Below are 16,196 nucleotides of genomic sequence, written 5' to 3' on the forward strand. Positions count from 1 at the left end.
AACAAACATTGGTACATACGTCAAAAGTGTCATTTCTAATAACCACATGGAAAGGTGATGGCGGTAAAGCTTTATTGTTATGGGTTTGACATGAGCAGAGCAGATGTTGTGGGACTGAGTTTACACACTCTCCCTCAAAACATACGTGCCTACACTTCACGCTCATTGCTCGCCGCCACTGCACGACATTTGTCAGAGCAATTAGCTGCAGGTGCCTGAGAGCTGCTGACGTTTCCTCGTCCTACACTGGTTCAACTTTCCTCTTCCTGTCAATTGGCCAACCCACCAAATCCATTTGACTTATTTTCCATACACCTCCACAGTGTCATTGTGCCACATTTTCACATACATATCCCCCACTCTGGCAGTTTGATTGACAGGTGTGAGGGAAAAACAGGTGATTGCAGCATTGGCAAGGTGACTGATGTCTCCCGTTTCATAATAGGTTAAGACAGATTGCAACAGACTCTTGTTTACCACTAAACAGGTTGCAGTATGATTCCTAGCTGTCAGGGCGCATCACCATTTCAGCAAAGAGACCACCTGTGTAGATTTCTCTCACATGGTATTATGAAAAACAGAAAGACAACCTGCGAGCAGGAGTTGCGGCGACACCCTTCACGCTGTTTCTTGATAAATGTGCCAGCTGAAAGAGTGAGCAACTCCTGTTACACTGAGTGTCCTCATACATCCCGGCCGGCCCCCACACCTCGCTCCAAAGATTTTTTTTTTTTGTCCTTTTTTCTATTTCTTTTTTCTTTTTTTATCACTTTTAATCCCATAGGCCCATTCTACACGGGGCTTTGGATTTGCCTGCAGCTTGCACAATCATGTATTGCTTTCAGTGCCAAAATCGCTAGAAGATGGGCAAATATACAGATGCGGAAATGTACTTTAAGGCTTTTGGGCCGCCTGCTGCAATTATATACATACATGAAGTGACGCCTTTAAGGTTGAACCGGAGCATTGTCGACATTTGGTTGTTTGAATTTGAAATACATTTTTCCTTAAGGAATTACATTAATCCCTACCACTTTGGTCTTTGAATTTTGCGGTTTCACTCTATCATAGATGCATTGTTGTGGCAATAAATGTCATCCTTACTAAAAAAAAAAAAAAAAAAAGAGAATGAAGACGGAACGTGAGCAGTTTATTATACCAACACAAAAGGGTCAGACAACATACAGAGTGCATGGCGGTCTGCAAATGTCTGGTCAAGAGTAGCTTCCATGACAGCAATCCTTGTACTCCTTTGCATCCAAATTAATGACCCTAACGTGACAACCTATTTTTCCTGGACCCCATACTAGCTTTTATCATGGCAGGATCTAATAAAAAAAAAAAAACTAATTCATATAAGATAATGCTGTACCAATAAACCATTAATGAATAAATCATGTTTTTTTTTCTTCCTGTCCGCCTACCAATCATTTCCTCATCGAAACATTTTCTGTAACACACACAAGCATGATTCTTATTTACTTATGCCGTCATACTACGACAACTTCTACTTAAAACTACTCTACTATATAGTGTACTCTGAAGGTAAAAGTGACTATAGGGTAGTTATTTCATGTCTAGAATGCTAACAAAAGTTATTTTACAAGATTGTAAACATGTTTCTGATGCCCTAACTATTCATTCATTCATTTTCTACCGCTTATCCTCACGAGGGTCGCAGGGGGGTGCTGGAGCCTATCCCAGCTGTCTTCGGGCGAGAGGCGGGGTACACCCTGGACTGGTTGCCAGCCAATCACAGGGCACATACAGACAAACAACCATTCACACTCACATTCATACCTATGGACAATTTGGAGTGGCCAATTAACCTAGCATGTTTTTGGAATGTGGGAGGAAACCGGAGTACCCGGAGAAAACCCACGCATGCACGGGGAGAATATGCAAACTCCACACAGAGATGGCCGAGGATGGGATTGAACTCAGGTCTCGGAGCTGTGTGACTTGCACGCTAACTACTTGGCCTCCGTGCAGCCATTGCCCTAACTATGAAAGTGTTGAATTTATAATCAAGAAATCCTACTTTGTGTAGGTTCACTGATCAACATCGGTTCTGTAACCTTTTAACCGTAATAAACGAGGGATTACTGTACTGTAATTGAAATACATTTGTGCCGCCATGATATAACTTTTTCTACCTGTAGAGGCAATGTTAGCTGTCTGTTGTGAGAGTGTAAAACAGTTAAAAATAAGCAAACCCTGTAATAGTAAAACGTTAAAAAACATAGCGATTAATGCTAGTGACTTAGTCACTGCTTCTTAGTTTGCAACCATATACTGGTGTATACTTGGCGTATACTACTATACTACTGAGCAGCCAAGACTTGGCATTGGTCATGTTCCATTCCCAGTTCTATGGTCTTCGTCACATTTTCCACCCTTTTTCATTGTAGGTATTGTGGAGTTAATCCCTTAGACACTCACTGGTGGTGAGGTGATAAAAGAGGTCCCAATGTATTTAGGCAGTATGTTCTTTTGGTTAAACACATGCCAAACAACATTCCAAGATGTCGTTTCTTTGACAGGAATGGCGGCTTAAATTTGAGAGCCACTGGCGTCCATTCCTTTACTCTTTCTTTCTCGCATCTCGCTCTCAGTGTCTGAGTTTATCAAACACAAGCTGTCAGTCAGCTCTGCAAAAGTTCTCCGGATTTCAGTCAGCGCCTTACAGCTGAGCCAGTATGTTTTCTTTAGCCGTCCCAGTTCAACACACACACACACACACACACTATCATGCAAATCACACGAAAGGCAAGTGCACACAAGCATGCCCTTTAAAGCTGTTTTGTTCTATTTTTTTTTGTTAGTTTCTTTCATCTTGCCTGTCCTACAGTACTGTACAAGTACTTGCCTTAGCAATTTGTCATTTGTCCATCAGTGCATTAGTTAGCAAGCTTCTGCCTGCTTCATGTCAAATTCTGAGGAGCATTTGAGGGGTTTCATGGGTCCTGCTTTCCCCACCAAAATGCCGTAGGGTCTCCCTTGGCTTATACTCCAAAGTTGTTAAGAAATCACTTTTGTACTTTTTGCACAGTAATGCACTTCTGAATTAACCCAAATGCAATAATTTATTGTTTTTGCTACAAAAAGAGCAGTTGCATTTTAGTGTATTTGGAGTCTAAAGAGTTATCCACACACACGAGGAGGTGATGCCAAATGACACTATGATGATAACGAATGCAAAATAAATTGTATAACAAAAGGAGGATTTGTAAAATAAAAGTGTATTGTGTGTATTTCTATCATAGATGACTTCAAATCGGAGCTGAGGGAACAACTTCCCCTAATTGCGGGGTCAGCGGCGGCAGGAGTGGTCTTCATTGTTTCTCTTGTGGCCATCTCCATTGTGTGCAGCAGGTAACCACTATTTCCTGTTTTTCTGCATCTACATTATACAACTGGGGCATTGAATCAAACTTGTAGACTCATTGCAATATGTGTATGGATTAAATGTGGACCAGACCATACATACATACATGCATGACAGCTTTTCTTTGCATTAAGTTGTAAATGGAACAGCAACATTTTTTTCCTGCATGTAATCCATATCAGCCTCCAGCCATATTGATAATCACATCCCTTGAGAATACTTGCTATATAAACAAATGCAAATAAGCTTGTTGACATGCGCCATAATGCTGCACAGCTCCACAGAGAAGTTAACTGTTCCAACTTTGGCTTGTTAGTCAAGTCCAGCTGATTTAATTTGGCTTTTAGTTGGTCACTCCGTCACGTTGCTTGGGCGCCCTTGCTTTAGATATTTGAAGGTCACACTTTCTGCTGAGCTGTGTGCAACTTTGAGGCCGGGGCTCTTTGATGGCCTGGCAAAGGGAGCCACATGAAAAGCAGACACGATCCTATCAAGATCTAATTAATAGTCAGCTCATTTTCATAAACATTTAACATCATGATTTTCCTTCTCCCCTCTGCAACCGATTCCATTTTGGCCATATTTAGTATTGTGGCCTTTTGGGAGAGACATTTGCAGTACAGTGGCCTTTACGCTTTCTCTCATCCATTAGGAAAAGGGCCTACACTAAAGAGGCCGTCTACAGTGACAAGCTGCAGCATTACAGCACAGGAAGAGGTAAGTCTGTCATTAATAAGCAGTCACCAAACACTCATATTTGCCAGTGCATTGACTTGCAGGGCAACTTAAATGTCTTGCACCCAAGGTAGCCGTCAGTGGTTCATGGCTCAAGGACCTGGATAGGTCATGCCCTTTCCTTTCGGAGGCACAATATTGTGGAAATGAAAGCTAGTTAGCGTATCGTCAGTGTCCAGTGTGTGTGTGTGTGTGTGTGTGTATATATATATATATATTTTTTTTTTAAAATTATAATATGAGAAACAAGCTAAATAAAATAAAGTTGTAAGTAAAAAGCTACAATATTATGCGAATAAAGTCATAATAGGAGACGAAAATTTACAAGAAAAAATAAATAAATATTTTTAAAAACCCGGAAGCAGAAATTGAAAAAAACAGCTGTAATTTTACAAGAATAAACTCATAATATGGCGGGTATAATAATATTTTTTTACTAGCATATAGTTGAAATAAATAAAAAATTTATAAATTGTTGAAGCCATAATATTATGTGAAACAAACAAAACCAAACAGAGTTTGATTTTTGGAAAAAATCGATATTTTATGTAATATTATGAGAATAAAGTCAAATAGTTGAAATAAAATTGTATAAATGTATAAAATGTATAAAAATGTATAAATTGTATAAATGTATAAATTGTCAAAGCCATAATATTATGTGAAACAAAAAAAAAAAAACAAAGTTCGATTTTTGGAAAATTAGGTTGGGGAAAAAATATTATTATTATTATTATAATCGATATTTTATGTAATATTATGAGAATAAAGTCAAATAGTTGAAATAAATAAAAAATGTATAAATGTATAAAAATATATAAATTGTATAAATGTCTAAAATGTTGAAGCCATAATATTATGTGAAACAAACCAAACAAAGTTAGATTTTTGGAAAATTAGGTTGGGGAAAAAATATTAAATCGATATTTTATGTAGTATTATGAGAATAAAGTCAAAATATTATGAGGATAGATTTTGAAATATTTAGAACATTTAAAAAAACAGCAAAAATGGTGCGGAAAACAGCAAAGACCATGTATATTAATAACTTACCTTTTCACCAATATCACAAAGCTGATATGTAATTATTTTTTATATACACATAACTTCTTATGTCCTGGTTTACAAAAATTCTAAGTCGCCCCTGCATCCTTTCATTTTTCAATATGTTGCCCTTGATGTAAAACGTTGATATAGTGGATAATAATTTAATATTTGTACAGAAGTGATTTGCACACTTCCTTTCCTTGCACAACACTGATTGACAGTCATCTCTCAAGGCTTCACTGTGGCGATGTCCGGTTGTGTTGTAAGCACTTCCCTGACACTGAATGATGATGGGATGGAGCCCGGAGGATCCTCACACGCTCAAACACACACACACAAGGACGCAAAAAAGCCACCTATGACTTTTGCGGCTCATCCAGTGAAATCCCTCCATACTGGGGACCACGGGGCTCACTCAGGGGGGTTTAGAGCTTTGTCGTGCCTGACACAGCAGTGTTTCAAACACATACTTTGTCTCTATGCTACAGCAAGCAGGATTCATTAAAGCTCCCACGGGCTACAAGGGCCAGTTTTGCCCAAATCAAAATGCCATGAACACAGTAACGGAATCAAAGTCATCAATCATCAAATATGCGAACTTGCTGATAAGGGAACCCATTCATTGTTTTTTTTTTTTCTTTCTTCAATCTCGTAATTCTTCATGCATTGCTGTCTAAGATTGGACTGGCACTTTAATAATTACAGTATTCAGTGCAATAATGACAAAAAGTGATGCTTAATCAATTGATATTTGGTGAAATACCTCCCAAAGTGCTCACACACACACTAGGTGATGTGTCTTCATTTCCAAGCCATCTCGTGGGATGACTTCAAGAAAGATGCTGTCTCGTGTAAATTTGGCAATGCACCTGAAATGCAGAGGTGATGAATTCAGATTAGTCAGTCACCGAGTGTGTGGACTGGAAAAGGAAGCGCTGTCTGATTTACTTACCCATCTGTCACATTCCTTGTGCATTTTAGAATTTTCTGCATGAGCTTAACTTTGTGTCATTACCTAATTAGTTATTATTATTGCATGTGGACTGCATCGGTCATCTTTACTGCATAATACTTCAGGCTGTAATGCTTGAAATCAGTAAAGACTCAAAATAGCATCATAAACCCACGGAATATTGATAGTTAGAAGCTGAAGTCACATCGTGCCAATGGTGTGGTTTGTTTTTTTGCAGACAGTATTATACATCTATTCGTCATTTATTTTGGGCTGTTATTTTGTACTAATTTAATTTTAAATATAACATTAAACCAATGTTTGAAATTAGATTATCAAATATATATATTGTTGGCCGCACGGCGACGGAGTGGTAAGCGCGTAGGCCACACAGATTCGATTCTCTGCATCTGTGTGGAGTTTGCATCAGTTTGTTCTCCCTGTGCATGCGTGGGTTTTCTCCGGGTACTCCGGTTTCCTCCCACATTCCAAAAACATGCTAGGTTAATTGGCCACTCCAAATTGTCCATAGGTATGAATGTGAGTGTGAATGGTTGTTTGTCTATATGTGCCCTATGATTGGCTGGCGACCAGTCAAGGGTGTACCCCGCCTCTCGCCCGAAGACAGCTGGGATAGGCTCCAGCATACCCGTGACCCTAGTGAAGATAAGCAGTATAGAAAATGGATTGTTCAATATTTGTATAGCATTCTTTATGTCACCATGAGTTACTTACTGATTTTCCTCAAATCTTGCTAATTTGTGGCTGAATTATGTTGAAAATGTATACTAACTGAATTATTGTGGTTGGTGTTTACATTGGTGTAAAACTGCACTGCTTCAAATATTTGGCCCTCGACATATTCGAAAACTATTTTTTTTTAGATAAAAATGTAAAGTTGCAATTTTAAGGAAATGAGTTTGGGTAAAACATATATTACCATAAACAACATGAAACTAAATATTGAAATACGCTGCACTGCACTAGATAATGTTACTATTATATACTTTGTATAAAGGTTTCATTGAAGTGTGCTTAATGCTTATGCCAGAAAATGTATTTGTGTAGAAAATATAACAACATAACATACATAAACGTGGCCATTGGGTTTTTAATAGATTACTTCAGTGGTGACCGTGGCCTTTGTTCCGTTGATTTGCAGCCACATTAGGGCCATTTAGTAAATGAGCAGGGCAGACTAATAGCGGGGTAAATACTGGACATTGGTGAAAATAACACAGTTAAGTGCAGTGCAGTGCACTTAACTGTAATTTATACCGCTGTTCAATGGAAAATATTCACACAAAGATAAAGTCGATAAATCAGGACCCTGTACATTTTTTTTGCTGTTTAAGCATTTTATCCATCCATCTAATTGGAAAAGATATGAATTTATGTCATGAGGCTAGGGAGTCTCTGCGGCAACCATTAACCTCCCTGCCGGAAGTTCTGTTGTTTTATGAGGTTGGGGGGGGGGGGGATAGAACAGTGGTCTGGATACATTTGCTTCACACACTCAGATGAGCGCCTTTTGAAATATTTAACAAAGAAGCTGTTTCATTTATGAAATGGCCATCAAAAAGATAACTCCAGTTAAAAGGGAGTGAAGAGCGGCCTACTGTTAGATTTTAAATAATATATAAAAGTGCGCCGTGGATTAGACAATAATGGGTTACTGTTATGCATGTTGCATGCTGGTATAGGTTTGATTGTGTCCCCATATGTATCATCAGGTGCTGCTGTGGCTTGGCAACACCGACAGTATAAATGAAATCCTTTTTTCTAGAATACTGAGCTCTAAACCCTAATGGATTACCTTGATTCTAATATGAATGGAATCTCTAATGAGCAATTAGGTTCACACAGTCAGGGAGGGTTCAAGGCAATTAGTGCTATAACTGGAATCAGCGTTCAGCCAAGATGGAGGTGAGGTACCTTGATCCCTCCAAGACCAGCCCTTATCCCCTCGCCATCTCTTGGGAACCCTCCATCACCATGTGTGTTATGCAAATGAAAAAGGCCCAAATTGACATGATGGAGATTCTAATCATGACTGTCAAGGTTTTTTTTTTTTCCACGCTCAGGGAAAGAGGTCTGTAGAAATGATGATTTGACATCTGCTTCATCGCGGTTATGTCCATCTTGTGGTGGCGTGTATTGAGTGTGTTTACAAGTGCTTGTTCGCCCAACTGCTCCGTCAACACTGGAAATCTGGCCTTTTGTTTGCCAGTCCGGGGGACTGTGCTCACCTATCGAGGACTGACATAAAGGGCGATTTGATGGTGCGGTGGTTTTTATCTCTTTATGAGCTTGTATGGAAAGGCATTCGGGGAAAATTGGTTCGAGCGCTATCAAAGAGACTGCCAGAGGGTGGAAAAAGATGTCTACATTTACCTCATCTGGTGTATTTTATCCTTACAGTGGAACCTACAAAGTCAAATTCCCTTCACAAGCAGTTTTTTAAAACTCCCTTGAGGTTGTACTGTACAATAAGAGAATTGTTAAAATAGAAAAAATATCTTCTTAAAGTCGCTCAAAATTTAGGAGCTTCAACTAATTGGCAAATACTAATTGAAGACGAGCTCATAATTGTAAATTGTGGTCGTCGGGTTATGTACGAGTTCTGTTCCTACACTGTGACATAAGTCAATGTTCGGTGTAAGTCAGATCTTATACCTACAATATTGCCAAAGCTGCTCACAATGTACATAGAATACATGAAGGACATATACAGTTATGTAGTTAACTATATCAATATAGGCGGTCTAGTGGTTAGCGCGCAGATATCACAGCTAGGAGACCAGGGTTCAATTCCACCCTCGGCCATCTCTGTGTGGAGTTTGCATGTTCTCTGTGCATGCGTGGGTTTTCTCCGGGTACTCCGGTTTCCTCCCACATTCCAAAAACATGCTAGGTTAATTGGCCACTGCAAATTGTCCATAGGTATGAATGTGAGTGTGAATGGTTGTTTGTCTATATGTGCCCTGTGATTGGCTGGCCACCAGTCCAGGGTGTACCCCGCCTCTCGCCCAAAGACAGCTGGGATAGGCTCCAGCACCCCCGCGACCCTCGTGAGGAAAAAGCGGTAGAAAATGAATGAATGAATGAATATATCAATATAGTTAAACAAAAAGATTAAGTACAATAGTTAAATGAAATATGACAGAAGGAACAAGAAAACAAACAAAACAATAGTAAGACCACTTAGTCATTAGTTATTACTGTCGCTTTCATAGGAGCAGATGCTGTAACATCCATCCATCCCTCTATTTTTGGGGGCAAGCTGGAGCCTATCCCAGCTGTCTTCAGGCGAGAGGCGGGGTACACCCTGGACTGGTCGCCAGCCAATCACAGGGCACATATAGACAAACAACCATTCACACTCACATTCATACATATGGATAATTTGGAGTCGCCAATTAACCTAGCATGTTTTTTTTTGGAATGTGGGAGGAAACCGGAGTACCCGGAGAAAACCCACGCCCGCCCATGGAGATGTCCAAGCGTTGCTGTAACATACCGATGGATACAATCTTTACCCTTAATTATGGCCTTGACAGTTGAACCTTTTAAAAGTGCTATCGCTATTGGTAGGTGTTTTTTCTCTCCAGAGCTATTATGTCCATTTCACTTCCATGGTGATGACCTTTATTTTCTGACGTATTTCCACCAGAAGAGCCTGTCTTACGCTTGGGAGTCATAATGAAGCAGAACGTTAAATATTTATTTACCATTGTTTTGGCTGTGTTTGGGTTGCTCGGTCAGTATAAGAACAGTGATAAGAGACCTGGGTCACTTGTCGGTAGATGTAAACAGACGGATATCGGCACTCAATTGAAATTGGTCCCTTAGACTCGCAGTGTAAATCCAGCCCCAGAGGTACAGACTGCCCTTGCCAACTCAGAATTCTCCAATTAACATTTATCTTTACATGGAACCTAAACTGCCTGTTTGACCCCCCACCGATACTACCCAGTATGTCCAGTGTGTGGTATAATAATCATTTCCATCCAGTAGTAGCCTTGCATTCATCTTAAGGAGGACCATATATCAACTTTACTTATCCTCATTAATACTGCTAAAAGCTTGCAGTGATGGGAAGTACTACTGTTTCAGACTGTGATTAAAGTTACGACCTGAAGGTCAATTGCATACAGTCAGCCATTAACACAACACATCAGCCAAATGGAAAAAAAAAGAGAAAGAGATTGGTTTCTTCTTCTTCTTGCTTGTTCTAGAACTCTCTTTGCGAGCCGACATGTCTAACTGCCCCTCCCCACTGGGCTGCCCGACCCACTTCTCAGGCTCCCCCGGGATGAAGATCTACATTGACCCCTTTACATACGAGGACCCCAACGAAGCCGTGCACGAGTTTGCCAAGGAGATTGATGTCTCCACTGTAAAAATCGAGGAGGTCATCGGTGCAGGTATATTCACTTTATTTCTTTTCATGTACTTCTACATGTTGTGTCTTCATGTTTGTATCTCTGTGGTAAAACAGAAGTCAGTCAAGGTTCCAAAGCCATTCACCATTTTGGTGAATCCATGGACATCAGCTGAATGTAGGCCAGCTACTGTGGGACCTAATGGTATTGGAAATAGCTCCAGCACTGCCCCACATTGCATATGCCCTGCTTGGGATCTGATTACAGTTCATATTAATCACGCGCTACCTTTCTTCTCATGATTGAACTGTAATAATTGTGTTTTATGGCTTTGTTTACCAGTGATCAGGTAAGTAGACCTTTTTCAGACAAGGGTGTTCTTACTGCTGAGTACTGTTTTATTTCGGGCAAAATAGGCCTGGTAATGAGTTTGGGCCTGGAATAGCTCTTTTTGATTGGCCTACTCGGGAAGCAAGGTGAGAGGAAGTGATAATGTGAGGACAGTGGAAAGTAAGTAATTAAAGAATGAATATTTTGTTGACATAGTGAATGTTTTTAAGGTCTTCAGTGAGTCACAAAGACGTACTGGTTACCGTAATGACCCAAATATTAGATGACCCACAATATAAGACAACAATTTTGTTATCCATCCCTCAGCTTTACCTCTCCCCGGCTAGTCCGTCCAGCTTCTCCCGTCTTACCAGTGTCTCCCGGGTCTTTCTCAAGGCCTCCTGACGTGCCCTAAGCAGGACGTATCCTGAACAATCTCATCTAGCTTCTCTCAATGAGAATGAACAGCAGTTCTACTCCCAAGTTTCTTCCAGATGATAGTACTCCACACCTCATCTCCATAGGAAAGCCCGTCCATTATATGAAGAAAACTAATTTTGGCCGCTTCTACCCACGATTTTGTCCTTTTGGTCACAACTGTCCCCACGGTCACAACTCAAAACCAACATTTTGTTGAGATCATATAAATCATATGTACAGTATATTCATTCATTCATTTTCTACCACTTTTTCCTCACGAGGGTCGCGGAAATGCTGGAGCCTATCCCAGCTGTCTTGGGGCGAGAGGTGGGGTACACCCTGGACTGGTGGCCAGCCAATCACAGGGCACATATAGACAAACAACCATTCACACTCACATTCATACCTATGGACAATTTGGAGTGGCCAATTAACCTAGCATGTTTTTGGAATGTGGGAGGAAACCGGAGTACCCGGAGAAAACCCACGCATGCACGGGGAGAACATGCAAACTCCACACAGAGATGGCCGATGGTGGGATTGAACTCGGTCCTTCTAGCTGTGAGGTCTGCGCGTTAACCACTCGACTACCATGCAGCCCCCATACACTGAATAATAAAATTAAAATATAAATTGTAACTATACCCATTGTGTATACAACTTAGCAGACCTATGATTTTTTTAAAATGCTGATATTTAAAAAATAATAATAATATAAGAAGAATTAATCTAAAATAACAGCAGCAAATAATAATTAATTGGTGAATACGTCATGAACATCTACAGGACACATTTTTGCTTAACATTTAAATGTGTTGTTTTTGTATTTAATAATTGTTTAATGTAAATTATTATTGACTGATGATGGTGTTAATATGTTCCTAGCTGTGAGGTCTGCGCGCTAACCACTCGACCGCCATGCCGTGCAGTGTACAGTATATTAAATGTTTAAATCTCTAGACCCCAAATATTAGATATATATATTGAGAAATTGCCTTATATTCAGGTCAATATGGTATATGAGGAGTCAATTGTATTAATACCGGACAGGGACATGCAATTAAACAAGTAGAGATTGAAAAATTGGATGCATACCACATGATCAATTATTTGGTTTGAAGATGTCACCTTGATCTACTCTTCTGCTCTAGGTGAGTTTGGGGAGGTATACAAGGGCCGCCTGAAGCTGCCCAGTAAGAGGGAGATCTTCGTCGCCATCAAAACACTGAAGGCAGGCTACGTCGAGAAGCAGAGACGTGACTTCCTCTCCGAGGCGTCTATCATGGGTCAGTTTGACCATCCCAACATCATCCGCCTGGAGGGGGTGGTTACCAAAAGCCGTCCTGTCATGATCGTCACAGAGTTTATGGAGAACGGAGCCCTCGATTCCTTCCTAAGGGTGAGTAGTTTCTTAATGCGTCCTAAAAGTCAATATCCTAAAAAAAAACACTTCTACTGAGCCTAAAGATGTTTTGTGATACTCATTGTCAGTAATCAACTGCCACTTTTTTCACCCCATCTGGTGGGTCAATGCTCCCACTTGACCCCGATTCAAGTTAACTGTAACATGAAAGACTCAATTCAAAGTTGTCCAAGCACCACCCCTTTTTAAACAGTTTTGTATTATCTTGCCCACAAACCAAATCAACCAACAAATCAAATCTGACGACTTTTTTTCCTCAAGTGAATCAGAGCTTTTCTTCCCGTCACTCACACATCCCTTGATGTCATTGAATGAGTAAGAATGTCCATGGTAACGCTTCATTTTAAACACTCTATTATTAATCTCCCAACCTATTAATGGACTCCTCCCTCGCTTTATCTTAAGAAAGGTAATCAACATTCTATTCACCTTTTTTCTCCTTCAATCTCACGGACGGCTGCTCGGCTCTACTTTGATCTGGGGCCGGTTTAAAGGGCCTCTTTGAAGATGGCTTTGCTAACCGCCACATCCGACTTGTGTTTCCATCGATCTGCTTCCCTCCTTGTATTTGTTCCTGTGTTCCAAGCGGGGAGGGGGGTGGGGGTTTCAAAGCTCCACAGAAGGGCGGGAATGCTCACCGAGCCCGCACGCTAGAAAGAGTAAAAAGCAATCCCAAAATGAACAATGCACTAACATCGTTCTGTCTAATGAATACTAGTAGGCTTGTTAGTTAATTGGAAAGGATGTAGACATAATCCATTCCTTTGAACAAATATGAATCAAAAGGCAAAGTAGTAAATGGTCATTTATGTATATGTATACAATCTTGCCAGCGCATACCTCCATGGTAATAATTATGATGTATTTAGGACTCCCATCAAGCTGCTTTTATGCAAATTGAATGTTGATGAAAAACGGCATGAATATGTGTCAAAAGTGCTACAAACAAAGCTGTTTTTGTTGGCATGCTAGGAGAAAATAATAACATTCAAGAGTGTGCATTGTACGTATTATATAATTGACCTCCTCTGAAGAAGTTATGTTTTCATGGCAAATGGTTGATTGTTAACAGTATTACCTTTTAGTGAAGGGTGGTGAATGCATGTCAATGTCATGGTTGAATATGGGCTATTTGTAATCAAAACGTGCATATTTATTTTTGCCTAAATTCAGCATTTTCAAGTATAAAAATGGCTAAATAAACTAGAATATAAATATATGCCATTCATTTTAATTTGGGTAACCAAATATATTTCCTTGCTTCAGCTACAATAATACTTAAGATGATTGCTAAATGTCATTTTTTTTTATCTTGCAGCAAAACGATGGTCAGTTCACAGTGATCCAGTTGGTCGGAATGATGCGAGGGATCTCGGCCGGCATGAAATATCTCTCTGAGATGAACTACGTGCACCGAGACTTGGCAGCACGCAACATCCTGGTGAACAGCAATCTGGTGTGTAAAGTGTCAGATTTCGGCCTGTCGCGCTACCTGCAGGAGGACACCTCTGATCCCAGCTACACCAGTTCTTTGGTGAGTACGCTGTGATTCGAGATAAGTTTCATTACAGTTCTTTTATATTAACATTGTAAGTCGGTCGCATCAGTTTTACATAATTCTATTTCAAGACAACCTTCCACTTCCCCCGATGTGATGGGCTGTAGTTCTGGTCCTGTCACATCTTCATTAGTGAAGAGACAAGGCTCCTATGGGAAGGCTGCTCTCTCGTTGACATGCCCAGAGTGCACAGAAACCAAAGGGCGCGGCGCCCTCTCCAACTGACAGCTCCCATCGCTTCCGCCTGCCTGCCTCCCTCCCTCCTTATCTTTCACTCATCATTCATTATTACTGGGGCATCATGGGAGGCTTTGGCTCCTCATTAGCTCCTCCACGCCGCAGATCTGTAATTATTATCAGCCATCGTTAGTTCATCGCCTGACTCTCCTCTTCCTAATTCAAAAACACACTCATGAACATGCATCACGCATCATTAGGACTCCTAGCACGCCTGGATTTGCTTAAATATGAGTGAGTGTGTGTGTATTTATTTGGACATTCATCAAGTATTTAGTCTGCCTTGAGATTTTAGTGCAAACAAGCCTGTTTCGTTCATCCATCAGGTAACTCGGTGCAGGACGGACTTTATTTATCATTCAGAGTTACCAGGCTGATGCATATGAGGATGAGATTTTGCTGCATCGCTCCATGACCCTGCTGTTTGCAGGTGACAGGAAGAAACACTGTGAAGTGCTTATGGAGGAGTTGTTTGTGTTATGTGTTTGTATGAATACATCTCTATAGCTCTGGAGAACCCCAATGGAAGATGGGGAAAAAAAATATTGCATTCGGGTATTCACGTCTTTACTCGAGACTTGACTCGAGACTTTTCATATTACTTCTGCTTAGTGGATTTAATAATGAATTCAGCCCCAAATGACTTATATGTACATGTTTATGTTCCATGCAAGTAACATGAAAAGGCCAATTATAGTGTATATATCATATCAATCCCTTTGCATACCACATTGCATGGATCATATACTATATTCTATGGTGATAATTTGACTTTTTAACTTTAGTTCATTGAGTCTTATCTTGCATTTTACCGCCCTCACCATTTTCTAAGAATGTTTTACCTTTTACCTCCAACCGCCTCAGGGACAGGTGATGCAAATGATGCATTCTTTACGCTCTGATTATACCGCATATTGGTAGTCCTGTGGTAATTCTGTATATATAATGAGAGGATATGAATATTAATACATTGTGCTATGAAAGGGGACCTATTTTAGGACTTCTTTGTGATGTATTTTGACACATGCAAAAGCAGAGATCAAAAGCATCCAGGTAATAGTCTATGAGTCAGTGCCTACAGTTACAAAAAGAGAATTCTTAAAATAAAGTTAGTATTTGAATAAAGGTGAAGACACAAAAAAAATATACAGAATACTGTTTTCCATTTCTTGGTAGAAACTACTTTGCTATTTCTCCATAGTTACTTTAATATGTGTTTTAAAGACAAGAATATGCCAAAATATTATAATGTAATTTCAGGTTATTAAATTCCCGGGCATAAACTCTAGGCTTGACCTCCCCTCACTCTGCTGTCTGTGGAAGATTTGTGGAAGGAGCTAATTCTAATGACCTAAGGAGGCAAACATCAGGTAGAAGTGGTTGGAGTTGCAGATTCCTGACGGGCAAAAATAGCAAAATATATATGCTAACTATATATGCAAATATATGCTAACTAACTAACTTACTGTTGCTGTTGATGCCTTTCCAACATTACTTGGTCAGAAGTGCAAGCTGTTTCAATTTCATGTATCAGTGTTCTAGCTGTATTTATTTTATGTAAGTAATTGGTTGCCTGTGTAGCAGTATAATGTGCGCAGGGAGCATCTTGGCTGCATACATATAAATTACAAGTTATGGATTTACTAATAGCATTTTTCACCAAAATTGGTTGATCTACCCGAGATCTAAATTTTAAATGACCAAATTTACGCGCTAAATCA

The 16,196-nt window shown here is 39.9% G+C and overlaps 1 protein-coding gene across 2 annotated transcripts in view; it reads left to right on the plus strand.

The window, feature by feature from the left end:
* Positions 1 to 16,196, plus strand: part of LOC131125738 (ephrin type-B receptor 1-B) — a 169,708-nt gene that overhangs the window by 134,708 nt on the left and 18,804 nt on the right. Inside the window, exons 8-12 of one of the 2 annotated variants that reach the window (XM_058067568.1) lie at positions 3,267 to 3,375; positions 4,041 to 4,105; positions 10,361 to 10,549; positions 12,409 to 12,656; positions 13,999 to 14,214. In XM_058067568.1, coding sequence (XP_057923551.1) covers positions 3,267 to 3,375; positions 4,041 to 4,105; positions 10,361 to 10,549; positions 12,409 to 12,656; positions 13,999 to 14,214 — 827 coding nt within the window. The remainder of the gene's footprint in view (positions 1 to 3,266; positions 3,376 to 4,040; positions 4,106 to 10,360; positions 10,550 to 12,408; positions 12,657 to 13,998; positions 14,215 to 16,196) is intronic. The other variant, XM_058067569.1, reaches the window with a different exon arrangement.

This window comes from Doryrhamphus excisus, chromosome 3 (genome assembly GCF_030265055.1).
Source record: "Doryrhamphus excisus isolate RoL2022-K1 chromosome 3, RoL_Dexc_1.0, whole genome shotgun sequence".
Classification (NCBI taxonomy): domain Eukaryota; kingdom Metazoa; phylum Chordata; class Actinopteri; order Syngnathiformes; family Syngnathidae; genus Doryrhamphus; species Doryrhamphus excisus.